The sequence below is a fragment of the Annulohypoxylon truncatum genome, assembly GCF_022578515.1.
Source record: "Annulohypoxylon truncatum strain CBS 140777 unplaced genomic scaffold F4807scaffold_62, whole genome shotgun sequence".
Taxonomy (NCBI): domain Eukaryota; kingdom Fungi; phylum Ascomycota; class Sordariomycetes; order Xylariales; family Hypoxylaceae; genus Annulohypoxylon; species Annulohypoxylon truncatum.
Genome location: NW_025953848.1, coordinates 11808 through 38978, shown reverse-complemented (window position 1 = coordinate 38978; position 27171 = coordinate 11808). Strand labels below are relative to the sequence as shown.

At 47.4% G+C, this 27171-nt stretch overlaps 8 protein-coding genes across 8 annotated transcripts; 5 read left to right on the top strand and 3 right to left on the bottom strand.

The window, feature by feature from the left end:
• Positions 1–2371: 2371 nt before the first annotated feature.
• F4807DRAFT_472391 (uncharacterized protein) lies at positions 2372–3437 on the top strand (the record flags this gene model as incomplete). The annotated part of the gene is made up of 2 exons (XM_048003011.1): positions 2372–2454; positions 2525–3437. 2 exons carry the CDS (start codon positions 2372–2374, stop codon positions 3435–3437), a joined length of 996 nt encoding a protein of 331 aa, XP_047848760.1.
• Positions 3438–4089: 652 nt separating this feature from the next.
• On the bottom strand, positions 4090–5746 carry F4807DRAFT_448289 (nucleophile aminohydrolase). Its single transcript, XM_047999923.1, has 3 exons — positions 5609–5746; positions 5327–5551; positions 4090–5214 (listed from the first exon to the last, which is right to left on the bottom strand). Exons 1-3 carry the CDS (start codon positions 5609–5611, stop codon positions 4564–4566), a joined length of 879 nt encoding a protein of 292 aa, XP_047848759.1. The 5' UTR covers positions 5612–5746; the 3' UTR covers positions 4090–4563.
• Positions 5747–9329: 3583 nt separating this feature from the next.
• Positions 9330–11118, top strand: F4807DRAFT_454799 (cyclopentanone 1,2-monooxygenase; the record flags this gene model as incomplete). The annotated part of the gene is made up of 3 exons (XM_048000631.1): positions 9330–10470; positions 10533–10885; positions 10978–11118. The coding sequence occupies 3 exons, from the start codon at positions 9330–9332 to the stop codon at positions 11116–11118; spliced, it is 1635 nt and encodes a 544-aa protein (XP_047848758.1).
• Positions 11119–11817: 699 nt separating this feature from the next.
• On the bottom strand, positions 11818–13675 carry F4807DRAFT_472386 (cytochrome P450). The gene is made up of 3 exons (XM_048003010.1): positions 13210–13675; positions 11999–13159; positions 11818–11939 (listed from the first exon to the last, which is right to left on the bottom strand). The coding sequence occupies exons 1-3, from the start codon at positions 13609–13611 to the stop codon at positions 11877–11879; spliced, it is 1626 nt and encodes a 541-aa protein (XP_047848757.1). The 5' UTR covers positions 13612–13675; the 3' UTR covers positions 11818–11876.
• Positions 13676–15660: 1985 nt separating this feature from the next.
• Positions 15661–18674, top strand: F4807DRAFT_472383 (uncharacterized protein; the record flags this gene model as incomplete). Its single annotated transcript, XM_048003009.1, has 7 exons — positions 15661–15732; positions 15800–16158; positions 16307–17891; positions 17958–18098; positions 18172–18313; positions 18385–18445; positions 18545–18674. The coding sequence occupies 7 exons, from the start codon at positions 15661–15663 to the stop codon at positions 18672–18674; spliced, it is 2490 nt and encodes an 829-aa protein (XP_047848756.1).
• A 1063-nt stretch (positions 18675–19737) lies between these two features.
• On the top strand, positions 19738–20067 carry F4807DRAFT_465860 (uncharacterized protein; the record flags this gene model as incomplete). The annotated part of the gene is made up of 1 exon (XM_048002329.1): positions 19738–20067. The coding sequence occupies one exon, from the start codon at positions 19738–19740 to the stop codon at positions 20065–20067; it is 330 nt and encodes a 109-aa protein (XP_047848755.1).
• Positions 20068–20295: 228 nt separating this feature from the next.
• Positions 20296–23625, bottom strand: F4807DRAFT_448286 (methionyl-tRNA synthetase). Its single transcript, XM_047999922.1, has 6 exons — positions 22971–23625; positions 22521–22904; positions 22080–22470; positions 21898–22024; positions 21379–21846; positions 20296–21314 (listed from the first exon to the last, which is right to left on the bottom strand). The coding sequence occupies exons 1-6, from the start codon at positions 23094–23096 to the stop codon at positions 20777–20779; spliced, it is 2034 nt and encodes a 677-aa protein (XP_047848754.1). The 5' UTR covers positions 23097–23625; the 3' UTR covers positions 20296–20776.
• On the top strand, positions 23626–26269 carry F4807DRAFT_448282 (uncharacterized protein). The gene has a single exon (XM_047999921.1). It carries the CDS (start codon positions 23921–23923, stop codon positions 25973–25975), a length of 2055 nt encoding a protein of 684 aa, XP_047848753.1. The 5' UTR covers positions 23626–23920; the 3' UTR covers positions 25976–26269.
• Positions 26270–27171: the final 902 nt, after the last annotated feature.

Here is a 27171-nt window from a genome sequence, read left to right as displayed (position 1 = left end):
ATTTAAGATGCTTAAGGAGTAGCAAAATGACAAAATAGGTGTAAAGTTTAATACTAACTAGGTAGACTCATCATAATAGCCCACAAGACATCCATATGATAAAGCGAACCTCGAGATAGTTCAATCTATGCCTCATGTATTACTCTATCTTGTAATTAATTACTAGCAGGATGTCTAATACTACCTACCCATTTAACTGGTACCCGATCTTCTCATTACCTAGTCAATGAAGTTACCCTTATATAAATGAGTTCTGTTAAGGCTAACTTTTATAACTTCTAGAAATAATAGTCTCAGTGAGTAAAGTTGTTAGCTGGTAGGATAATGCTTGATCACCTACTAAGAATAGCCGTTGTCCCTTGTGCATTTCATTAACTTCTATGCATTTCTGCATGGATATGAGAAATCGATATCAAAGAAAAGGTTGATCTGAAATAGAATAGGTTACCTCCCTAGTAATAACGTCATTCATCCATATAGAATGTAATTGCATTGGGTTTGACAACGGCTGATTGCTACCAACAAAAGTTCAAGCGAGATTCTATTCATAGTTTCGGATATACCCGTAACTTAATAATACTTCTGGAGGCAGTAACGGCTTCGTTCTTGCTCCGCAGTTGGACGCTATGGCGTCAATTTCCCTTCGCAGAACTGAAAGTATCCCTAACTGCCACTGGCACGTGGATAATTAGCGTTAGTACCTCTTCTAAGGGCAGTTATATGATCCGTCGGAAAGCGCAACCACTGAAAACTTAGATGAAACTTGACATCCAATCAGGAAATCGCCGCGATTGCCTTGCGGAGGTTTGATTTTGTATGTACCTGTCATGGGGGCCACGTTCCTGCAAGCATGATCTTGTCCAACAAGCCAATTACGGCCGACAACCAGGATCGATTGAAGTTAAAGACACAGGAAAATTCTCCGAACCACGCGTTGACCCCTCAAAACGTTAATGACAGCCTTAAGAGTGGACATGTGCCTTGAAACGGTGGGTCGCTACTGAACATGTGGCATGAACACGGACCATAATTCATCCCTTCTACAACTACATGGTCGCGAAATCGCAGGCACTGGATGAACATTTAAAGATGAGAGGTCCCCATAGAGCTTCGGCAATCGTTCTTACTCCTTATTATACTTTGTCCCTGTTTGAAATAAGTCAAGCAACCTTTGTTGAGTATGTCTCCACCGCTTTCATTCGTAATTGCAATGGTTATCCATCCCTATAAGTACGCCAAGCAGACATAGCACATGCCGTGTGCCACTCTAAGTTTTGAAGATAGCAGAGATGGGATATGGCAATGGCAAAGAGTCGATTTGTGGAATAGAGACAGGATGAATGCTGCAAACAAGAGGAAAAGACGTCCACGTCTTAGTATATAATGTCTTGACGCTGCAAAACGAATGTGAACTTCTTTGCTTTCCTTCCTCACATCTCTCTCTTGCATATCCAAGTTTCTATTCCTCATCCACACTGACCATTGTCTCTCGCTTCTACCATATAACCTCTAGAATTTCACAACTTCATCGTTATATCTATTAGATTCATCACTCGAAATCATTTATATCATCTCTCAGATATTTCAGCATCGCTCGCTGTAGTTTTTAAGGTTGTGACCAAACCACGTTAACTAACCTACACCCTCTTTCTACTTCAACCATACATTCCTTCGGTAATCGTTGTCAGAGACTATTAACTGACTGGTAAGTTTTGGCAACTCCAGCTATGACTCCCCTTTTGCTACTAACATAGTATTCTACATTTGACCCTTTTCTACAAATATCACCTGTCCTCCAATTTTCTGATCTAACTCCCCAACATCATCCCTTCCTACAAGTCTTCACAATGGCGCCACCTAGCCCGGGCGATATCTACACTTATTCCTAATGGCATCCAAATTTTCTTTTTCACTTGCTATGGTCTATAAGCCGAATAAGTTTGATAACTCCCAGAGTCTAATACTTGCCCTCTTCTATTCGATCAGTTCTGGTCTACCTAAAGCCTGGTTGTCTTGGCTTCAGCAGTCTCTACACGCCCAGTCTTGGCGATATTTATATAATAGTTCTTGAGGGCCTTTGACCTGACTAGCTTCTAGCAATTCCTATCGACTAGCTCCTGTCGACACTATACATTCAACTAAGTTCAACGACATATATATCGACCTAACCGCGACGAGCATTTTAAACATATTGATATATGTAGCTGTAAGTCTATTTTCGCCAACCTCTATGTACAAGGTATCTATATACTGACAGCTTTTCAGAGACATCTACAACTCTAGCTTATCGTAGCCCTTGCAGAACTCTTCAAGACGACACTATCAAGGTCGACTACGTCTTACTACTACCGCGAGTATTATGTCGATCAAAATGTCAGGGCTGCCCAATTACTCTGCGCTATCGAGTTATTGCACCTGTGAACAATGCTTATACGGTTGCCAAGAATCTTGCGTGTTCACCCGTATCCACCATCGACATTCTCAGACAGTCGGGACAATGTGAGTAATACATCTGTAACTGCAGGAGAGTGGATAGTAGAGATCTGACATGGCAAAGTTTGGCAAATAGTAGGCATAAAATGCTGGAGATAGGCTTCACCATCAACCAACAGAAGCATTATGTCACTTGCCATTCTAGCTTGCTCTGCTACTGGTCTGCAACTATCAAGAACGCTGTATACTCTCAAGCGAACCCAGTACACCGCATCTGGATTGAGTCCGAGCAGAAAGATGAAAAGGCTATTGCTGTGTGGAGTCAGATCGTTCAATGGTGTTACACTGGAAGGTTGTTCGATCCTAGTAACGTGAGCGACGCTTCAATCGGCTCAACTGACGACATTGAGGTGCTATGGACTGTGGCCATAAGTCTCGAGATGAATGAGCTTGCTAACTACTGCATGCGTCTCATCATCATGAAGTACTCTTGGGGTTTCTCAACTCGGGCCAACTCGGCGAAGAAGATCCATCCCCGCGACTGTCCGTTCGACGCCTGGGGTCCTTACCATGCTTTCGTCAACTGCTACAAGCTAGGAAACAAGAATCGTCAACTTCTTGAGTTCATGGAGGAGCTCATAAGTGCTGGAGGACCACTTGCACCTCGCAAACGCGAGCGCGCCAACCCGGCGACTATTCAAAGCTGGCACACTGTGCTAGAGGAGGATGAGGATTTTCACGACTGGATAAATCTCCTCGGCGGCGTTGAGCATGAGGCAGCGGAAGCTATACTGCCAACTCACTTCAACCAGTGGGATACGTACATGGTACCACTCCAACCTAGGATTCCAGAGAATATTCGCAACTGGTCCGAGGCGCACGATGCGAAGACCCAGCGGGTGGGTCAGCTGATAGATCTTCGCGGAACTTATCAGAACCAAGGCAATCCGCAGGATCCTGATTACCAATGGATGTTCCAGGCAGTAGCCGTTGGCTGGATCTAGCCTTGTGGAGACGGGTCCTAGAACACCATGACCTGCTATCGGTCATTGGTGTCGACTATGATGATGCTGATGAAGGAGAGATTTATGGTGGTGATGATGATGACGATGCGATGAATTATTCTCCTTGAGTTTTCATTAACACAGTCCTACTCAAGGAAGAGCACACCGGTACCACCACATGTTGCTGCTGATACTTAATCGTCAGTAACCTTGGTGTGCCGGACAGTCAGGAGGAGCACACACAAGGTTGGCAAGTTTATTAAGTGGGGAGGAGGAATGGAATGGATAACAAGTCTTTCGAAAAGTTCCGCATATCATTCGAGGGATATGATGAAGAGGCATGCACTTACTTACCGGTGGATACGCATTATGATGCATTGCAAGCGACTGCACAGCGAATCAATTTTTCCTTTCGACCCACCGACAGTGTTAGAGTTCGGGATTATTTCTACTGCTCTTTCATGATCTCTCCTATAAGAGGTGTGGTCTAATGGAAGGATTAATAATTAAAGGTCCGGTGGGATCGTAGTTAGGCCCGGAGGAGGCTTATCGACGGTTGATCATAGGATATAGTAGATAGAGGGCATTTCCTGTATGTATACCGCGACTCCAGATAGTGGGTAAGAGAGGGTTTGAGCTCCTCAAGCAACAACGTCGCTATTTTCACCACCTGCTAGGCCCTAATCGTGACACCTCTAATACGTGTTGCAATTTAACTTCTTTCCAAGCAAAGGTCGCTTTATGATGCTCCCTACATCAATTCAAACTGAGTATGGTTTAGCAAGTTTCCAGGGGGTCACTTAGGGGGTATATGGACAAGTACGTTTAGACTGTCGTTGCCGAGCGCTAGCCTTCAGAGCGAGAATTAAGAAGGTATATAATCTAAACTTCGTGAACTGAGCAACTCACAGCTCCAGAGTGATATGCAACGAATTGCCAGTAGCACACGACTTTCGATCAGGGACCAGGGCTCTTAGATGGAATTAATCTATAACCGTCGCCGTCGCCGTCGCCCACAATCACGAGCGCCTCGCCACGTCCGTCGTAAAAGTACAAGCCCTTTTTCTTAATTTCTTTTTTTCGGCCTAGACAATTTCCATCATTCATCGTTCATCATTTCCTTAACCTATCCCTCCATCTTAGTATCATCCTCGTCCTCGTCCTCGTCGTCATCCTCGGAGATGGCCTTCTTGGCCAGGCGCTCGGCCTCTTCCAGGAGGTCCTTGGGCACGTCCTGGTGGCGGCCGCCTGTGGGGCCGTCGGCGCCGCTGATCCAGCTCATCTCGAGCTCGAACTCCTTGTCCTTGTTGTCCTGCTGCGCGACGTAGATGATGCGCGCGGCCTCCTTGACCGCCTGCTTCAGGTCGAGCCCGCCCTCGGACAGGTTCAGCTTCTCGAGCTCGGCCTTGGCCGCCTGCCGCCCTTTGCCCGTCGCCGCCCCGTAGTAGCCCCAGTACATGCCGCTCGGCTCGATCATGTAGAGCCCGGGCCCGCCGTGCCGCTTGCCCTCGACCTTGCCGCCGGCCCCGACCGAGGGGCCAGACCCCACCTGCCCGTCGACCGGCGCCTCCAGCTCCGAGTCGAAGCCGCCGACGATGGCGGTGATGCCGAACGGCCGCACCGACTGGTACAGCGTGTACGCTTGCAGGTATCCGCCCATGCGGCTAGCGAGGTCGGACGTCGAGATCGGCGTCTTGAAGGTTTCACGCCAGGCCCGGGCCTCGTCCCGCGCGCGGTCGACGAAGTGGTGGCCGTCGGGTACCATGCCGGAGTAGACCTATTTAGCGAAATAATAAGCAGTTAGCCTCGCCAATCTTCCCTATAGGCAGTGCAGAATACGGGAGAAGGGGGAATGAGAGGGGGGAGAGAACGGGGAGGAGGCAACGTACAACTCCTAGATGCCGGTCGATGGTCGCGATTCGCTTGTTTGCGCCGGATTTCAACAGCTTGGATGTGACGACCTTCTCGACGGCCAGGACGACGCCGTCCTTGCATCGGATGCCGACGGAGGTGCCGCCGTTCTCTACCGCCTTCACCGCATATTCGACCTGGAAGTTACGTCCGTCGGGCGAGAAGATGGAGTTGGCGAGATCGTAGCCCGTTCCTATTGACGTCTATTTTGGAGCAAGGGTTAGCTCTGGAATAATAAGCTTTTGGGGGATTGAACACACCATTTTGGAATTTATGTGAGTGGCAGGCTAAATGTATGCGTTCTGTAAGTTTGGGAGGAGAATTGCGGTGGGAATGAAGCTCGGCGGGTTTTGGTGATGTTTGACGAGGGAGCTTCTATTCGTTAGGCAACTCGAAGCTGCGCGTTGCAAGTTGGAGCTTGCATAAGCTAAGGTTCAACTAAGGCTCAGCCGTGGCTGATGCTCTTTGAAAACTAGCCACATGTGGCTGGACGCAGTCGATTATCTAATCAACTGCCTAACTAGGTATGTGGGTACTGAATGATCCGCTAACCAGTATTAGTAAGTAAACGAAGGTTAAACTGACGACAGCTCATCCTTCGGAAATGTATGAGTAGCCCCTTTTCTTGGTATTTTCGATTTTCGATATTGGATATGGGCTATATTATCATATGGAATTGAATTATTACTGTTACAATATGAGCAGCACCAGGCTTGAATAAGTCCGCCGTTCTTTCTTGGTTCTGTTTCTCAATATTTACCTGTCCAATCTCATCTCTAGAAGTTCCCTTCTCCCTTCTTCCTCCTTGATAAACATACAGATCTAGTCTCGGAATTTTAAAAATTTTTAATGATACATCATATCCTCTTAGATTGTATGTTTAAAATATCTTCGAATTTTTATAAATCCTATTTTATTGGGTTCTATGGGGTTGTGGTATTTTTATTATTATTCATTGTTAGTTAAGTAGGTAAGTAGGTACGCTTACTTAAGTCTTAGTATATGGATATCAGATTGATCATGAGGATCCAACGTCTTTAAGTGCCGTCCCAGAATCGAAACGGTTAGTAATACGACAGGAAAATAAATCCTCCTGTGACCTCAATTTTAAATCTCCAGGATCGGTAAAAGAATCCGTTGTGTTCTAATTACCATAAAGATTGAGGATATCTACTACCTTTGCGACGAAGGCCCGCATGAATAATCTCTTTTAAAGTTAAATCTATTGGTAACGTTTAGGACTAATGGTAAAGGTGACTTTCGTTCATGATATATGCTTGTAGGATGAGTCTGAAAGCTCAGAAAAGGAATTATTGGAAGACCTGAAAAATAAGATCTATTCCATAATCAAAGATTGGCCCTAGACTTTCTCGATATAAATATTAGAATAACCCAAAGAACGCAATCATATAAGGTCTTGATGACTCCCGATTACATGGTTCTTGGAAAGGTCAATAACCTCCTTGATCTTTCATAGCTTATGTAGTTTAGCCCCTATTAACCTATGATATAGCCATGATCTAGAGGATAATATTATGTGTATTTTGTCCATCATCCCAAGAATGCCGATAGTTATGATGTTGCCAGTGTCGTAGAAAACCGTGGGATGTGAATAGTGGATAGGTATTTAAAGCCATCGTTGACAAATTCTTGTTTGGATCTACCGGGACGCTCGGCTACTTACACGTCGGTTATCTGGAGATCCTCTCATGACACTTTCCTAGCAAATGCAAAATATCGGTGGAACTAATGCACTAGAGCGAGCAAGCGGTGATGTCTCGGTGATTCTTGCGGAGAAGCAGAAGGAAGCGTACTAACGTAAGAATATGCTGCGTATTTACGGGTTCAGTAGAGCGTAAGAAGGTATAACTTAACGCTTAACTCCGATGAAATGAGAGAACACGCAAGTGAGTACCATAAGTCTCTTGGATCAGTCATTACCTAGGTAGGCAGCTGTCTGATTACTACTCCATGACCAAGTTGCAAAATTCTTGGCGGGTATGATGAGGACTAACTATCCCCCGGAGGTCAGTAAAGCTGCATTTAACCAGTTACATGTTACTAACCTAGAAAACAGCTTTAATTTTACAAGGCATGAGTTGCGCATGAGTGTTAGTAATTACCAGCCAGTTTCCTTCCACTAGATCATATAACATGGCATTGAATGTATCCGTCGTAATGTACGTACTTGATCATAAACCGTGTAGTCTCCCTCTTCCCCCGTGAATTAAGAAGTGATGTTTAGTATGATGATTCAAGTTGAAATTTTGACTTAAATTTTGAGTTGTTATTGTTGGTTAAAGTAATTTATTTAATATTATGATAGGATTGCACCGAGGTCATGTTGCTTTCTAGATTTTGCATGGTGGGGCAGGGAAGTAGATATATCATCCTATACGTATACAGCTGTAGCTAACAACGTCCCACAAGTTAATATCTTCCCAAAACGGTGATGTCTGCGAATACCCTACTTTACTGTTAAAGGCCAGTTTTGTGATATTCCCGGTTTGTTGTGGGGTGATCTCCGTGGACATGTCACTGTATGTCACATTTGGGGAACCGTGTGAACTCATTATGTGAAGTGCATCTTGGAAATTAGCCCTGATGCAAATCGTATTAAAAGAAGAATTGCTAATATTGTCATGACTGATCTCATAGATTGATGGAGGGGTTGTGTCAATGTAATCAGAAGCGTAGATTTGTAGCACTTATTACTTCTATGAAGAACCGCTATGATCATGCCGTCTCTCTGGCGTCACATAATCGCGCTGCCAACAAATAATATGTAAGATTTTAGCATGTGTTGCGTTACACAATTGAAACCTCACGCCACCCATCTCCTACCACTCGTTCCCATTGGCAATGGCGTTCTGCTCACTACAGTGCCTAGATGGGGGCTCCCGGGTTTTAGCCCCTGAAAATTGGCGACCGCATATAACACCAGGCATTATCACCGATTACAATAGCCGTAGAAAATCACCGGACATGACAACCCAATTGTACGCCAAGGAACTTGAGTTGGTCGTAAGCACGAATCGGATCCTATTGCCAAATTTTTACATCTTCAGTGGCTACTAAAATGATATACCCTAAACAAGAAAACACCTATGTGCAGGCCCACCACGTTCATACGGCAGTTAGGTTTACAAGATGGTGCATATGATAGGTCAAATCGCGCGTAGTCCTCGGATAGAACTTCTTTGTCACGGTCGTTCCGAGAAACGGGGTCAAGACCAAGAAAGGATTTGCCTTCTAGAACCATTTTCAAATGGTCGTTAGGGGACTTGTTGATCTTTGTTTCTCCTTGTCGGGTCCTTGTCACGAGGTTATGACCGGATCTAGTTAATTTGCCAGCTACCGATAGAAAGGGACAAGTACTCGATCACATGGATCTTGAAAGAGCATCGATATAAGTTACACAAACTAAGCAAGTGTATTACATGTTGAACCCTCGACCCTTAATGTGGAGAAACAACGAATAAAGAACTCGCAATGCATGGCAAGGACCGTACCATTGGGTAACACAGTCAACGGTCGTATGCCAACCAACGTCTACTCTCGGCTCTTACCTACCTTGGTCTAACATGAAGAGACAGCATGAGAAGGACCCTCCTCTCTGCTTTAGTACCTTTGTCGAAACCCTGGGCCACATTAGTCAAAGGCTAACGTGCATATGGCGGCCCCGGGAAACTCGGTGGCAACCTCCTTGTGACCATAATCCCAACCAACAATGCAGGTGCTTTTGCGAGGTTAGTTCAATAGCTTAGCAGTGACCTTTCAATATGAGTACCTGCATATATATAAGCATATGCTCCAAATCCGCCACCGCTGAGTCGTGTCCTCAGCTTGCGCACTGGATTTATAGGACAAGCCTCCTTATCTAGATACCCCAAAGTCTGCATCCGGAAATCGGCAGTTCTCTTGACTATCAGCTGTGAACCATTGCTATAGTATTACGAGTTGGGGTAGACCGAAACCGAAATGGGTTCCATCGAAACCACTAGTGTCGAGGAGCTAGACGCCCTCATCATTGGAGCTGGCTTCAGCGGTGTATATCAGCTGAAGAAGCTTCGTGACGAAGGCTACAATGTGAAGATGGTAGAGGCTGGCAATGGCTACGGCGGCATATGGTACTGGAATCGGTACCCAGGCGCTCGCGTCGACAGCCACGCACCCCACTACCAGTTCTCCGACCCTGAGCTCTGGCAGAACTGGCACTGGAAACAACGATTCCCTGGCCACGCGGAATTACGGGCATACTTCGAATTTGTGGCTGAGAAGTGGGACTTGAGAAAGGACACCTACTTCAACACTTACATTAGTTCAGCTACCTGGGACGAGACCGAGTATAAGTGGATAATTCAGGCTAAGGATGGTCGGACTTTTAAGACAACATTCTTCCTACCACATACTGGGATCGCTGCCAGTAGGGCAATCCCTAACTGGAAGGGAATTTCCTCGTTCAAGGGCATGATTGTTCATTCGTCATACTGGCCTCACGATGAGCCGGATCTCAGGGGCAAGAGGATTGCCGTCGTAGGGACCGGCTCAACTGGCGTTCAGCTGTCTCATGCTCTGAGCGAGGTTGCAGGCGACCTAGTCGTCTTCCAACGCACACCCGCCATGCCACTGAACATGAAGCAGATCGACTATGCCGACGGCGAAGAAGCCATTCCCAAGTCGGAACTTGCCGAATTCTTCAAGAAGAGTGCCAGTGGCTATTGGGGCTTCGATTTCAACCTCATGGCAAAGAACACTTTTGACGACGATGAAGCTTCACGACGAGCCATGTATGAGTCTCTCTGGAAAGAAGGCGATTTCAAATACTGGCTCGGCACCTATGCAGACATGCTCTTCAGCACTGAGGCCAACCATGAGGCATACAAGTTCTGGCGCGAGAAGACGCGGGCTAGGATTAACGATCCGAAACTCCAGGAGCTTTTGGCCCCTACAGAGCAGCCCTACCCCTTCGGATGCAAGCGTGTCCCACTTGAAAGAGGTTATTTCGAGATGTTCAACAAACCGAATGTCCATCTTGTCGACGTCAACCATACCCCTGTGGTTGAGGTAACGGAGAAGGGTATCCGAACCACGGAACAGGAGTTGGACTTCGACGTAATCAGTGAGTAGATCCAGGATCCGACATCATCATCATCAACCCATGCTAACCAAAACCCCCCATAGTTCTGGCCACAGGCTTCGACGCCGTCACGGGCGGCCTGACGACCATCGACATTCGCGGGATCGGCGGCCGGAGCCTGAAGGAGAAGTTCGCGCAGCACGGTCCGACGACGTACTGCGGCATCTGCGTCTCGGGCTTCCCGAACATGTTCTTCTCGTACGGACCCCAGGCGCCGACGGCGTTCTGCAACGGCCCCACGTGCGCCGAGCTGCAGGGCAACTGGATCGCCGACGTGATGAACCGCCTCCGCCGCGCCGGCATCAGCAGTATCGTCGCGGACGAGGCCAGCGAGAAGGCCTGGGGCGACCACGTCGAGAGCGTGGCGTACGCTTCGCTGTTGCCCAAGGCTAAGTCTGTAAGTTGACGCTCCCCCAAATAACACTGTTTCGTAACCGTGCCGCGAGAAACTTTGAAAAGGAATGGTGGCTAACGGCGTCGGATGGATAGTGGTACATGGGCGACAACATCCCCGGGAAGCCGAGGGCGTCGCAGATGTACTTGGGCGGCGTGCCAAACTACCACGCGAAGCTGAGGAGCTGCGCGTCGAGCGGGTACAAGGGGTTCCATTTCGAGGGCTTGAAGGTATGATGTTTATATGATGGTTCGGTTAAAGAATACCGCCGTACTTATGAACTCGATTATAATCTTCGTGTACTCAATCTAAGTAGTATGGTTAGATGATCGAGTAGTCCTGATACTCGATACGAATTCATAGTGATCCAGTGACTTTTGCAAATGATATACGAGCAGTTTAGGTGCGAGCACGTGTCTGACCGCCTAGCTAATACATCCATACCATCCACTGGCATGTTGTGATTTTTTCGGCACCATTTATTATTGTAGGTTAAGTACTCGAAATATTCGATGTTGGTGGTTATATACACCGTATGGGTACCTAAATACTGTTCTGGCACTCGGAGGCAGGGGTTGGTTATGTAATCACTAACTCACATAACGTCTGACATACAAAGGTTATAGGTATCTTTAAAGGTTTGTTTTTCAGCAACTAGCAGTGGCGCACTAAGAGAGGCTGTCTAGATTCCCTTCCCGAAGCGAAGAATTAGCTTAGTGAGCTAGTCCGCTGGAATTGGTTGGTGCTCTGCAGCGAGGCATATCTTACCCTACGCCGACCTTTTTGTCCCCCTATCTACTTAGGTTCGATTCACACCAAAAGTCTGCTTTTAACCAACTTTTTTATTTTTATTTACTTCCTCGTTCTTTAAGCTCGGCACACGAAGGCCGTTTCGAATGTTCTCCTAATTGAACCACTTTCAATTCGGTGTCCTCCTTAGGTACGTATAAAATCCCCGCCTCCTTAACTACTAGGTAATACACAGGTCGATTGGTCATTTCGCTAACCTCACCTTCATCATCATCCCATCGACCGGTTTTGACGTCACTTGTCTCGTCTGCACCTATTATGTCAGCGGGTTACGCCACGATGGCTATGGGTCGTGCCAATACTTACCGTATATAGCTCCTCCGCCACCTTGTATTGGGCCTTTGCACTATCCAAACTCGGCCTGCCGTCCTCACCTAGGACGACCTCGCCCAGACCCACTTTAACAAAATCGTATCGGCGGACCGCCAACGCGAGGATGACACGCGCTTCGACGTTGGCGAGCTCCAGGCCGATGCAATTCCGCGGGCCGCGCTCGAACGGGCGCCACGCGCCGGGCGGGATCTTCGCGTCGTCGTCCAGCCAGCGCTCGGGCACGAAGTCTTCGGCCGTGTCGCCGAAGACCCTGGGGTCCCTGTGGATGATGCTCTGGCAGTTGTAGACCAGCAGGCCGTCGAGGCACCGCTGCTCGCCGTCGGGCGTGCGGACGGCGAAGCCGGAGCCGGCGGGGATCTCGCGCGCGGTGCCGCCCGGCGGGTGCAGGCGCAGCGTCTCCTTGATCACGGCCGAGACGAAGGGCATTCGTTGCACGAGGTCCTCCTGCTCGAGCAGACGGGCGCGCACGGCGGCGGGGCTGGCGTCGCGACCGAGCAGGTCGTCTAGCTCGGCGCGGATGGTGCGAAGGGCGTGGGGGGTTCGGGAAAGCTCGTAGAATGCCCATGATAGCAGGATGCTTGTCGTGTCGTGTCCTGCGAAGAGAAATGTGCGGAGTTGGTCGCTTATTTCGTCCGCGACGCTTGGTGTTAAAGTTTCAATATCTCGCAGTCCGAGGGAGAGAACGCTGCGAGGATTACTAGTGGTAGTGGCCGCCCCCTTTTCGTGAAGCTCCACGTGCTTGCGGTACACAATAGTTCGCAGTAAGCTAGCGATGCGGTTTGCTAACGCGGATCGTCGCTTGACGTTACGAATGTTTAGCCACCATGGCAGGTTACCACGATCGCCGTTATAGGCGTCGAGCAAAGTCTCGAATAGATCTACTATCTCGCCCTTCTTGGTTTTGTCGTCGTATTGGCCGTCTAAGTCCGTTTCCATGACGACCTTTCCAATAACGTCAAAGGTCAGCCGGGTAGTGAGGGCCATCAGTGGAAAGGCATCCCCGGTCTTGCAGAAGGCGTCCAAACGCTCTAGGAAAATCATGCCCTTTTCTACGATATCTGGAACGAAAGTGACCAGATACTGGGGCGCAAACCCCGGGTTGAACTTTTTTCGAAGCCGCCTCCATTCTTCACCCTGGGGGAAGGTTAATAGTAGGAACCTATGCACCTGTCGAGAATACATACATGCTGGAAAAGAATGGAAGTTGGGCCGTTCAGATGTAGCAGACGCTCTACGGAACTGGCAGACTTGGGAGGGCTCGTGGGGAAAAGTTTCGATGCCTTGGTGAGCTGATCAGCAATCTCGTAGTCTCCTACTACTACAATTGGTTTACTAATAGGTCGCATATCGATGAGCATTAGAGGAGGTCGGCCCAGCGCTCGATTCATAGCTACTATGGCTAGGTCTTCGTGAGCATTGGGCTTGTTGCGTTTGATGAACTCCCCGAATACTTTGAGATGGCCTAGTACTAGTGAGTTTGGAAGTTGGGGAAAATGCGCATATTGGCGGAACCGAATATAGCGAAGCTTGCTGTAGGAGAAGGAGAGGGCCAGCACCGCGGCTGCAGCAAGTAGAGGCACGAGCATCTTGGGTCCAAACTTGAGGGAACTCTCGTCGGTATCGAGCTCAACTATACAAAACCTAATGCCTTCATAAAGGAGGCTTAGGAGCTCGGCTTACTATCGCTATCGAGACAGGCTCTCCAAGAGAAATATGCCAACATGGGGCGTAGTCGTCGAGAAGGATCTCGCATGTTGGGTTGAAGCAACTGTAGTGGTTGTGGGGTTGGTTGGAACATTGAGGTGGCTCAGTTACATTTCAGTTCCGATGCACCTAGGTACGCAGGCAAGGGACTGTTTTCTTGCCCCAACACGCAACGGATTGATCGCTCGTATTCGCACATTTCATAGGGCCCCCAATAGGATCATTCCGTCGTCGGTGAAGTTTGCTGAAATGGGTAATCAAGGGATGGCATCTTGCATTTTGGCAGGGATGTGTTTATAAGCAGGGCTTCCCCATCGTTTGCATGTAATGGCAAATAGAGCTACCTTGTATTATATAGTTGTGTATTTAGCTATAATTTCGCTTACCGGTGTGACTTTTGCTGCGAGAAATGAATTTACTCGTAACTTTACTGCGTCAAGGGCCTCGAAGACAACTAAGATATTGAATGGAGTGAAAGGAGATAGTATCCTGAAGGCATCTGCTAACGTTAAGTTAGCTGACGTCGTCGCAAATTTACTAACCCTTTTTCTATCGAATAATTGATTCAAAATGACATAACGAATATCAAAAAATAGGTACAGGGAAATACTTCCACAAATCTAATAGAAGTTTTGGAAATAATAATAGAGAACGGTGAGGATAACTGCTAAGTTAACGTCCAGTCATAAAAACATAACAAAAATCTGGCCCTTTTTATTTCCACCTAGACAGCATCGGGTACAATATTCATATTATATTTCGTATTATATATCTACTTGGGTAGGTTGCTAGGTAAAGTGAACACCTACTATTCTTGGACCTTATAAGTACAGGGAGATCACGTTTGCAAAGTCATCACTCGTCGATAGGTAGTATGTTATTATGCTTGAGGCTTCGTTTGTATGTAAAGTTATATGGAGAGTGTATTTGTCATGGATAAGTTTAACGTTTGGTATAACAATATAAAAGTAACATGTTAGTCTATAATAATTGTAAAGAGCGATGTCCTATGATGTTAAGTCAATGGGTAGGGATAGCAAGGAGATCATCACGCAAAAGAAATCACGAGAATATTATGAATTCATTAATGTTGTCATGCACAGGACGTAAGTTGTAGCTTTGTTCCCGTACCTACCTATTGATAATTGACCGAGCTTGCTTGAGTTCTTCGTTAGATCCACTGTTCCACCTCAGTGCTATATCGAGCACACGAATTATTCACCTATCTATGTCAGTATATACACTGTGAGACCTTTTGATCGAAATGGACAATGCGTCAAATAGGAAAAATGATGTTATTCCAACTGTACCTAACCTCCAATGGTGGTTATTTACTAAAAGTTTATTTGAAAGCACAGAGCAAGCAATGATGCAGTAACTTGCTCAAGCAATCACATGAGTACTATCTGGATGAATGCTTACATAGGATAACCTGCTTAGACATAAAAAGCTTTAAAATGAATCGAGCCTTTCTATATACCTATCCAAATACATTTTATCACATATCTTTTACGTTGATTAATTTTTGGAAAAATACTTAATAACAATTCTCCCATTAATTATATTTAATTATATAAAATGAAGGCTATTAAAGATTTTAAGGTAATTAATCATTGTTATAATCAGTTTCGAATACTAACGCAAGAGCTAGATATAAGTTATTCGGACTGTGGCTTTTACTGTCGTGGTTCAACTATTTTCAACCCCGACCCACTATAACGATGGCATATGCTCACCCAGCCAATCAGCTTATAGAGAATTGCTGGCTTGGGATTGCTTACCTAATTAACCTGGACGACGGCCAGATGTAAACCTATATTCTAACGTTGCTCGTCACCCACCCAAGAAATTAAAACTTTCTTCCTTTCAACAACTTCGACTGATACTTTTCTTGTAATTGCTGCTCCAGCAGCAATTTCAAGACACTGAAAATGCTTGTCGACGAACTCTATTCCGCTCTCCGCCAGTATAAGGCGGACACAAATTACATAGCCACTTGGTTGGTAAGTATTTAACACATTGAATGCAATAGTAATATTTGAGACGGCTAATATTAACGAACGAGTACAGGCGACGACAGCAAAGGCCCACGGCTCTAAATTAGAGAACCTAGGCCCCCCCAAACCACCTGGCCGACCGAAGGGCAAAGCCCGCAAGCAAGCCAAACAGGCATCAGACAAATCCACCGATCGCACATATGTGATCGCTATCAGAGACTTTGTTCCCCTAGCAGAGTACATAAGCAACCATAACCCACCCATTCCGGTTCCAGAGTCCCTAGCAGCATCTCTAAGACGTGCTATCAAGTCACGCGGAGAATTTGGCGGCCGTCTAAGAAAATACGGTTATGATCTAGACGCTCTGGCAGATGATTCCCATGAGCATTTCGTGGGTATTCTTGCAAGAGTCTGCAATGTACTACGACCAAGGTTCGTGCCCTTTCATCATTGTTTTCACATTCATTACATCAAATACATTATTATCTGCATGTACCAATCTTTGTTCGCGCATCACTTGTGGCGCTTGAAGATTATGGCATATTAGCTGGCACCATTACTAACCCTGTGCTGTTTCTAGGATGACTTTTAAGCAAAAGCCTACCGATAAACAAGACGCATCTTGCGATACTGCAAACGACTTTGCCAACTATTTCGGCCATTTGTCTATCGAGGAACCGCCTGAGTCATATGATAACGACTCTAATATTCCTACGCCGGATTACGTCGATATGTCAAGTGGCCAGGGCCAGTATATCGCGGAAGAACAGACAACCCGTGAAGATGCTCTGTTCGCATTATACAAAGTTGTCGGAGATGTTTCCGAGATAAAAAGACACATAATTGAGGCTTGGGGCCAAGTCTTCATCAAAGATGAAGATTACACTTACTATCCACTTACCAGTGCGGCATTATTTACTAGTCTTGGCATCGAGCTTGCGAGAGACTTATTCGAGGAGATTACCGAGATGTGTGAGAAGCATGGCGGCATTCGTCATCTTCTTGAAGTCCTCTGTGCAGCAACGGCCTACGCCTCAGGACTACCCGAAGAGCAGATCTGGGAGAAAGATGATGAGGGCGAGCAATTGAATTCTGCTTACATGTATTGCTTTGAAGAGCGATATTTAATCACTCCGCTGGCATTTTTGTCCGTATACATGGAAGGGAAAAGTCCGATCTCGTGTGATATCAACGCAGCAGATATCTTCCCTCCCGAAAGCGAGTTATCTGGCCGTGAGAAAGAGATCGCTGATGTCATTCTTCTGCATTGGTATTTCAACGAATCAAACCTCCACACTTCCAGTTGGGAGATGGTAGCTCAAGACGAGGTGATGAAAGCATTGAAGAACATACATGAGCTTTCGTCGGAGCCGGTCCATGTTGCATTCGCAGGTCAAATATTTTTAGACCTGCACCATCTATACGGCAAAAACATCCTTAAGGCATCTGAACACATGATCCAGCAGATGGGTTATATGCAAAATGAGCTGCGGTGCTACAAAAGATCCGGAAATAGCCACCGTTGTAGCAACCAACAAACCAACAAGTCGAAGCACGAAAATCTTGAAAAGATTTCTACGTTGTTGGACAAATTCATTGCAGAAGTCATAGCTCCTTCTAAAGAGTTTGCAAGATGTAACCCTATTCTCTGCGGACTAGCTTTGTTCTTCTTCCAGTCCGAATTGGAGGAGTACGGGATCGATATGCTTAACGCAGATCCTACCGTGATTACCAGCACCCATCTGTATAATGCATTATGGCAAGAACAGGTGCTTAGCGAACCATGGCCCGATCTCGACGTTTTAATGATGATTCTACCTAAATCATCATTCTTCGTGGGCGAAGACCGGCCGTCGGCACTGGGGAGTTATCAAAAAAGATATCTATTACAACTAGGTATCCCAGCGTCCGCTTTTGCACCTGATTGCAAACGCCTGAAGAACATCCAAGGCACTGTCAAACAACGACAGATCAAACCGAGGAACGAATTTATGCGATTATTCTCTGATAAATACAAACCGAAGAAAAATATGACATCAAGTCACTGGACGAAGAAATTCGTCGAGAGCCTTCTGGATGTCGCTACGCATAAAGAAATATTTAGCGAGCTTGGGGAGTCTACCGGCAATGTGAAAAGTCATCAAATAATGATGACAAGCGGTGAGGTAAGTGCTCGTCTTGAAGGAGCTATGGATATGATCTTGTGCTAATGAATATGGCGGCATCAATAGGTTCGCCAGCGGAGTCGTTCTTTGAAGCACAGCACCCGGCCATGTCTGTCTGTGAACGATCTTCTTTTGGCATTGAGAAAGTTGCTCTTGTCAGAAACGACTTGTTTCGTATTCCCATACTTGACAATCCTCCGGACTGCTGTAAGTTCACATCCAAGCTCCCTAAAACTTGGTTCAGCGATAACTTATCATGCTAACTTGTTTGATTATGCAGAGAGTATGCTTAGAGAGAGTTCGAGACGCATGTGAGCCTTTCCTAGAGAGGGCATATATTGGGTACAACTGTGACGCCAATCGACATGACCATTTCGTGTCCTGCCTCTTCGGTGCAGCGGTGAAAGGAATATCTTCATCTGGTTAGTCAACACTGCCCTAAGTTGTTCTTCCTGTAGCATGGCGCTAATCAAATACTCTTATATGACAACAGGTTCACGTATCGATTTATTACGGGAAGCCGCAGCAGCCATGAGTAAATTCATCGGTTCGGGGTCAGCAAATGAATCTCTTTATCATCTATATGGAAGTATGGGACTAGCTTTCACAAGATGCGATGGGTATATGGTAAGTACTTACCATGTACCACCAAGGCCCAATGAGCAGGTGGTAGCTGAATTGAGGGATTGGACGAAAATCAAAGAGTTATTCATTGGAGGAAATGATGGAGACGATGCCAAGGCCACCGAAGACGATGAGAAGATCCATGAATCAAAGGCTTAGCCTGTCGGAGAGAGACGCTTGCACTGGGGGTCCAAGTCGTTCAGAGGAATAACGTATATGTATACTGCGATGCTCAGCAGACAGATTGAGAGTTCATAGAGTATCAAGTTCGTTGCTACCCCCAACTAGGTCTATGCTACGGAAATACGAGTGATATAAAGCCTGCAGACCGTGACATGTCATGCTTGCATATATATCTATCTATCTACTTGACTTGTGTACCGTTAGTAGCAGAACATACATGAGAAGTTCCTTAGGGCATCTAGGCGTTGATTTGGATGCACAAGGATATCTGCTAGTTGATAGTAGTGACCCTCTTTCACTTTCTTCTATCAGCCCTCTTTTGCCCAGTCGGCACTACGAATTAATAGTGCTAGTATATGAAAAATTCAAGAGAGGGAGGGGGGTTCACAATCGGATAGAATTTCTCAATAACCTCTCCCATCTGCCGGGCCTACGTTCCTGTATAGGTGTCCAGGAATGGGGGATATACATAACTCAAGCTGAGCTTTGAGATGGACTACTTACACCTCTGTAACCCTTCTTTCATTCAATATATATACGCGAAGGTAAACGCCGGTGTATGATCTTGTGGGATAACAAGAAGTTCTAAGGCTTAATGGTAAATCGCCCGGTGATCGCGAAGGATCATTTCGCGTAACATCCTTCCCAGATCTAGTAACTTGCATAGCTCAGCTCCCCTGCTGATGGGACACAGATGAATAGACCAGTTATGCGTGTTTCGTCTGATAATCCAGATGTCCGCCTCGTGAAGGATTAGGGGAAAATGTAATTATCATGAAATGCCGGCGGCGATGCTGCGTTCCTAGCACCACATTAAGTGAGTGATGTCTCATCAAGAAAACATCTCCACGAAATAGCTTGCAACGGAATTGAAACGCAAGTTTACAATAAAACATTGTTGGAATATCAGGTTGCTGGAAGCCTACGCCCAGTATCTCAGGGGTATATAAGTACTGCCTACGGACCTCTACCTACTTCTGGTAACTTCCAGCCTTTAAATACAACAAGTATGACACTCATAACCTGCGTCTATCCCAACATGCGGCGAAGGGCGTGTAACGCGCCGCTGTTTCAGGGCAACGACTGCGGCAGCCCGTACGCCACCAAGGACTTCCTGCCGTACGTGCCGACCATCAAGTCCGTCGACTTCGACGTCGACAACCCGAGGTTCGAGTTCGTGTATGCGAATAACTTGTGCTCGATCGGCGAGGACCGTTGCGCGTGCGCGGATGTCTCGCGTGATTTGGAGGGCGAGAAGGCTTGCAAAAGTGCTTTTCCGCTGCCGGGGGAGGAGAAGCAAGGAGGAGTTGTTGCGGTTGGTTTCGGGTGGTGCGATACAGAGCTTCCCGTGTTCACATTCGTCTTGTAAAATTTGACCTTGGTCTTTAATTAGTATGTATACACTTCCTCGCTAGCGACCTATGTCAATGGTCTTTAGTCAATAACTTGCGAATTATTAGATAAACATTGAATTACCCGGTGATTTAGTCTATATGATTGGGCTAGCCCCTTGACTGCGAACTAGCGGCAGTATGGCCTGTAGCCTACTTGAGTCTGATTGGCTAGACCATGGTGTCACATACTGGAAAGGGTATGTGTCAGGTCCAAGCTAAAGCTTGATTGGCTATTGTCGGTGGAGTATACTAGCGCTGCTGCCAAGCGAGCGTCCACAGGGCCTTCTGGCATGATGGGATCAATGATCCGGTGAATTGTTGCTATAGCATATAGGCAATTGATAATTCAAACGCGATGATAATGACATTGTCCTTTGTCATGAGGTTAGTATAATTGTATGAACCACGGATATCCAATAGCACTAGATCGAATTGTCATGCTGTGAGAGAAACGGTAATGTCAAGTCAAGAACACGATGTGGAATCAGAAAATAGAAAGATATCCGTCGTTTTATTTTCTAAATCCTAATCCCATCCGATGCTGTCTAGATCATCCGCATCCTCTAGACGCTGACTGCACCCCAAATCAAACGAAGGTGTCTCTGCAGAAACCTCTATACCAGCGCCCTACTAACGACATCATATCCATGAATTTGTAAATTGGCGGGAAACTTGACTTATCCCTTATTTTGCTGGTTCCTGGGGTGGTTTACTTCCCGCACTGTCTGTGATGTTCAGATTTTGTAGTTGTTCTGTGGGCGCCTTTGTTGAGTCGCCGCTAGCCGCAAGGCCTAATTTCTTAAGTCTCTTCCGTTCCTTCTCCTTCTCCTTCGCGGCTTTCTTAGCCGCAGCCTTCTCCATCTCAATGGCCTTCTGCTTTCGCAGCTCCTCTCCACCAAAAGCTTCACGCCACTCATCGGCCTTTTCGGAGGGGATAAGGGAGAACAGCAGTTTAGGTTCTCCGAGGGCTTGTCCAGGTGGGATCGTGTTGGGTGACCAGGTATCCGGAATGGAGAACCGGCCGTTACCAGAGCCTAGAACGCCGAGTTGGCCTAAGATCGCATCGGCTGTCTCTGGTAGGTATGGGAATAGGATATTTGCGAGGAGGTGAAGATGGTTGAGCGCAACGCCGACGACGGCATTACATCGTTCCGGGTCTTCAGTGAGCAACTGGTTGCTGAGCTTATTGTCTTGCAATAGCTTGTTGCCTACAGCCGAGATACTACGAAAGAGACATCATGTTAGTCTTTTGTATAATACATATACGAGCGTTTTGAAAGACGTACCTGAGGACTGTAGAGAGACCCGCTCGTAGCTTGGTGGCATTGAGGTTCGAGATGTAAGTTTGGAGCAATCCATTGACTTCCTCCGTGAATTGCTTTATTCCACCGTCCGAGTCCTGGTACTTGGTATAATCGGGCACCACGGCATTCAATTTGGCATGAGCAAACTTGACAACACGGTTGCAGAAGTTGCCAAGATTCTTAAGGAGATCGTTGTTGTTGGCGTCAACGAACTCTCGCCAACTAAACTCGGAATCGCTGGTCTCTGGACGTCTTGAGAGCAAGTAGTATCTCCACACGTCGACAGGCACACCGGTATCCTTAGCGCTGTTTCCGAATACGCCAACGCTCTTTGATTTGCTGAATTTGCCACCTTCGTAGTTAAGATACTCCGTGGTGGACAATTTGTGAACCTGGGTCCACTTTTCCCTAGTACCAAGCTGAGAGGCTGGGAAAATGATGCTGTGGAATCTATTTGAAGGGTTAATCGCCATTTCACATATTCGGCTTGCAATTACTTACGGGACATTGTCCTTGCCCATGAATTGGTATAAGGAAACATTATCTGGGTTCTTCCACCATTGCTCCCAGTTCTTGCCCGTCGTGTCGTCTCTGTCGGTATAGCATTTAGTTATCGAGGGATAGCCAACTATTCAGGTTAGCACGTGCCCATATATGATAGAAGTCTGCGGGGTATGGCATACTGCATGCATCGAACCAAACATAAAAGACCTTCCCATCGTAGTCGCCTCCTGATAGCCCGGGGAGGCTTGTGGGGACTGGCACACCCCATTTAAGGTCTCTTGTGATACTCCGCGGCTTTAACCCATCGTTGAGCCACGATTGTGTGATAGCCACGGCATTGGAGCTCCAGTCCTTGATATCGCCAGCATTGTCGAGCCAAGATTTGACTTCGGGTTGCAGTGCGTCTAATTTAAGATAGAGATGCTTCGTTGTCCGTCGTTCTGGGGTTGCGCCGTCGAGTTTGCAGTGAGGATTCACTAGCCAGCCGGTGGCCTTTCTGTCCTCCCCGGATTCTGCTTTGGTATCTTCAGTCGGTTCTAAGGGGTCAAGGAGATTTCCACATGCGTCGCACTATCAATCGCATTAGCTACGAAAACAAAAGTAGGAGAAGGATCATCTACCTGGTCTCCACGGGCCCCAGCTGCATGACACAGACTGCATTCACCCTCCACGAAGCGATCGGCCAAGAAAGAGTTATGCGCCGGGCAGTAGGCCTGCTCGGTCTCTCGTTCTTCGATAAAGCCATTCTCCCACAGTCGAGTGAACATCTGCTGGACAATTTCTGTGTGCTGGGGAGTTGGGGTGCGGCCAAAGATGTCGAAATCGATCTTAAACCAAGCGTAGATATCGCGATGAATGGCGTTGTACTTGGTGCAGAGGGTGGCAGGATCTACACCTTCAGCAAGGGCTTGGGTCTCCGTAGCCGTGCCATATTCGTCTGTGCCGCAAATGTACAATGTTGGGAAGCCGCGTGCTCTAGAGAAACGAGCAAACACATCTGCAGACTATGAAAATTGGTGTATCAGCTAGCGCATTCATCGAGTCTCGAATCGCATCTTGCTTCCACTTACCAAAACACTGCCGATGATGTTGCCAAGATGTGGGACGTTGTTCGCATACGGCAAGGCGCTCGTAATTAAGATATTCTGCTTTCCCGGCTGGGGGAGCAGCGACGGCTTCGTATTCGGCTCGCTCATGGTCGCGATCGTGTTATAATCGTGCTCGTAATTGTTTTTTTATCGGAAGGTGGATCGCGGGCGTGCTAAGGGAAAGTTTGAGAAGATAGGAAGTTTTGACAGGACTAGGCGTATCGACGAAAATAGAGGGGGAGGGGCACTGAGTCACAAAAATGACACAAGAAGGGGCAGAATGTTGATCGGCCAAGCCTTGACAGAAAAGGAAGGCGGTGTAATTATCTGCTTAGGTACCCGAGTAAGTTCCAAGTTACTTGATCGAAAACATGCTGTTTTAATTAGGTATTTGACATATTTATCTCCGAAAACATTTATGACTAATAATATCGTTTTATCGCTTAAATTTGAGTGTACAGCGTTGAACATTTTGAAAGTTTAAATTTAGATCGGAATAGCTGCGTTTCGAAAGTCGAACGTTTAATGAGAGCTCCGGGGTTTAAGGTTGCGTGTTCCAGCGTGGTAAGGTTTGAACCTAAGCGGTTAAGTCTGCCGAATTCGTCAAGTTGGGTGCCACTGTTAGTGTCCTTTCTACCGTGAACAACAACAATGTAATTAAGTACGAGCTCTTCAACGCAAACAAAAAAGACAATTGGGTCTTTGGTCCAGCCAGTCGAACGAAGAGCCAATTACAAGAATTATTTGCGACATCATAATAATCCAATGGAAAGCGTGTGCATATGCTAGTGTCTCTATTTGCGCTGGCCGCGCATAGCCATCTGTGGTTTAAGCTACCCTGGACAACGCGCGCGATTCAGCACCGACGCCACAGGTGACAAATCTTCCCCCATTAGAATCGTTCCCGAGCGGAACACGTTTAAATCGCATCCATGGATGGAGAACAAACGCGAAGATCACGAATTCAAATACCTCTACCCTCGAAACCTCGTCCATATAGACCCGGCGACGGTCCCCCTTTAGCGCCGCTAAGAATCCAGCCCGAATCCGACTCGACCGCGTTTCTAATCGACAAGCGCGTGCTACCCGGCACAGCTCGCAATGGTGAATTGCAACTACAGATGTACTACGTGGTTGGATGGTGGGATGTACCGGCTGCGCGTGTAGCTATCCTTGCGACCAAGATACTCGACTACGTTTCGCCCGGTGTGTTAGAGGAATTCGAGTACAAGGCCTTGCTGGAAAGAGACGAGGAAATTGAGAGACAAGAGGCATCGAAAAAACAGAAGTTAGAAATGGCGAAAAAGAAGAAGGCGTTAAAGCCTACAAGCGCGACGGATACGCCGACGACACCCGGTACGCCAACTGCCCCTGGTCAGAGAAGACGAGGCCGACCGAGCAAGGCGGAGCTTCAGGCGCGCAAACTCTCGAAGCAGGCGAGCGTCAACAATTCCGAGAGTATCGAAGTAACGCTACCCCCTACGAGTACATCGGGCCCGTCGCTGTCTACGCCGCAAAAGAAGCGTGCTAGAGAAATCGTGACCGATATGGAAGAAATCGATGAGGCGGATCCGGACGACGCGATACATCGCCAATTATGCGGCGAAAATGACGACGCCGCCGAAGATATGGAGGTGGAGGTGGACGAGAGTGGTAAGGATGGAGGGTCGATGTTATTGGATAGGGTTCCCGAGACCACGTCCTCGGGTCTCGAAATCAGCTCGTATGCTAGAAATTTATGGCTTAATAAGGACTCGTCGACATTGTTCAAGAGCGCTAACGCCAATCTTGCACTGAAGTCATCTACGAGTCACGTCCCCGTACCCGAGGTACTTCGATCCAACAAGCGACCTTGGGAGCTCCCAGCAATAACACCTCTCCCACCACCCATACCTAAGCCACGCAAACCAACCCAACCAGTAAATAACCAACCGCGCAGAATCCCCATTCCGGTTGGCAGAAAGCAATCCACAACTCCTGTCCCAGTCCCTACACCACTGAAGTCGGACAAGAAGATTCCACTCCAATATCCACAGCAATTCCAGTCGCAACCAAAGCCAGAACCATCAACAGTCAAGCCAAAACCCGATAATAAGCAATCTACAACTCCTGTCCCCGTTCCTCAATATCCGCGCTTCACAAACGAAAAATGCGAGCCTTCCTCATCGGCTCCGCCTCCACCTCCACCTCCCCAATCGCACAAAACTAGCCCTCCACACCATGGCTTCACCCCCGCTGGCCGAAGCTCCGGCCGCTGGCCCTCCGCAACACCCCAATCCTCTGGCGAGCTACCCACAGAGTCGCCTCTCAACGGCCAGACTAACAGCTCACGCTCAAAAAAGCGCACACCTAAACCCAAGCCCAAGCCCGCGGTAGGCGACGGCCAAGTATGGGTGGTCTCACGTCTCGAAGGCGACAAGCTGGTCCACGCTCACGGGCGACGCACCCGTTTCTTCAAGGTGCGCTGGGCGGGCGAGTGGCCTCCGGACCAGAACCCCACCTGGGAGCCCGAGGACAACATTGCGCCGGACCTGGTGAGGGCGTACCTTAAGAGCAAGGCTAAGACGGCGGCGGGTCGTCGTAGGACTGTCGGCTCGTCGACCGACGGGTTCGACTCCCCGAGCAAAAACCTCCGCCCGAACCCATTGACGCTCAAAAGGAAGTACTCGAGCGTCGCGGAGGCGTTCGCGGGCGACGCGGATGATCTTGATGAGCTGCGGAATAGCGCGGAGAGTGGTGGAGAGGCGAATGGTACCGTTAATGGCAGCGGTGGTAGAAGTAAGAGGAGGGAAGGGGTACGATACAATTACCACGAGGACGACGAAGGGGAGGACGAGATCCTGGTCGTCACTACGGAGCAGGAGTCGAGCTTGAAGAGACGGGAGTCTAAACCTAAAGAGAAGCTGGAAGAGCTAGGCGCGGCTTTTATGAGAGACCTCGCCGCGGCTATCCAGCGCGGGAGTAGTGAGAAGGGGAGCGGGAGCTAGTAATGAATATCCTGGGCTAATTCTTGACTTTCTTGGTATGGCCTTAAAAGTCCGTTCCGTTGTATTGCGATAGTTGTGGCTAAGAATTGGAACTTGGGATGCTAAGGACGTGAGAAGAATGGATGTGGATGAGACTTGTTTGCCTCCAGTAAAGGGGCGTCTAGACGAGTGAGCCCTGGCATGAATAATACCCTACCTGCTTACTATCTTATTTGCAAGAGTTGAAGTTACGAAGATGCTAGGTTAGTAGACGCGTCGCATCCTCGATAGCAATAAATTTTGTTACGGAACTTACCTTGCTTACGTTTTCTCTCTTTTTATGGGAATTACGAATCCTACTAATTCTACTCGATCACATTGCGTGCGTAGAAGACGAGTCAAGATCATGATCAACGGCAAATGTCAATTGATCAAGGTCCCTTGTCCCGCATAGCGAGACGTCTTCATATGTCCTTTCGTATGGAACAAGCAACAGCAAAATAGTCAAACCCAGCCAACCATAACCGAAAACCGCCGCCCGTGTGAAAAAAAAAAAAAAATCCTGACGCCCCCTTCGTTCCACCCGCGCAACTCCACGGAAAATGCAAGATTTCTTTTCGATTATGCCATGGTTGAATATCCCTCTGATTCTCGGGTCGTAGAGAGGGTTGGGGAAAAAGTGAAACTTGATGAAAAGAAATCAGGTCGCGATCTTGGGTGTTGTTGTTTGATTAGATCGGATATGTGAAGGCCTACTCGACTCGATCCGTACGAGATAAGGTCTGCTAAAGGATATTGAGGAGAAAGAATCAAGGCGAAGATGCTCCATGCGCGCATACTTGTCGTAAATAGGGATATTCAGGAGTAGAGCTTCAGCCTTGACGACGGGGATTGTGCCCGACGAGTATTTCTCCGATGTCGAGATGTACACGAGGAAAACTCTTCTCGGTGTAGATGATGAGGGTATTTCGTACGACATACGTTCGGAGAGTCGTCGAGTGATAAGATATACGATGGAATGTGTTGTGGTAATGATAAAGCGGGTATGGCTTCATCGCCGGAAAAATAGGTCGGAGTTGACGTAATAAGGGATGATAAAACTCAGATTCTGATGGCACCCGTGCCCCAATACAGGGGTGTATGCTCCACGGGAATCGAGGAAAATAATGGATGATAAACCGTTGTACCGAGTAGCCGAAACCAGAGATATAATATTC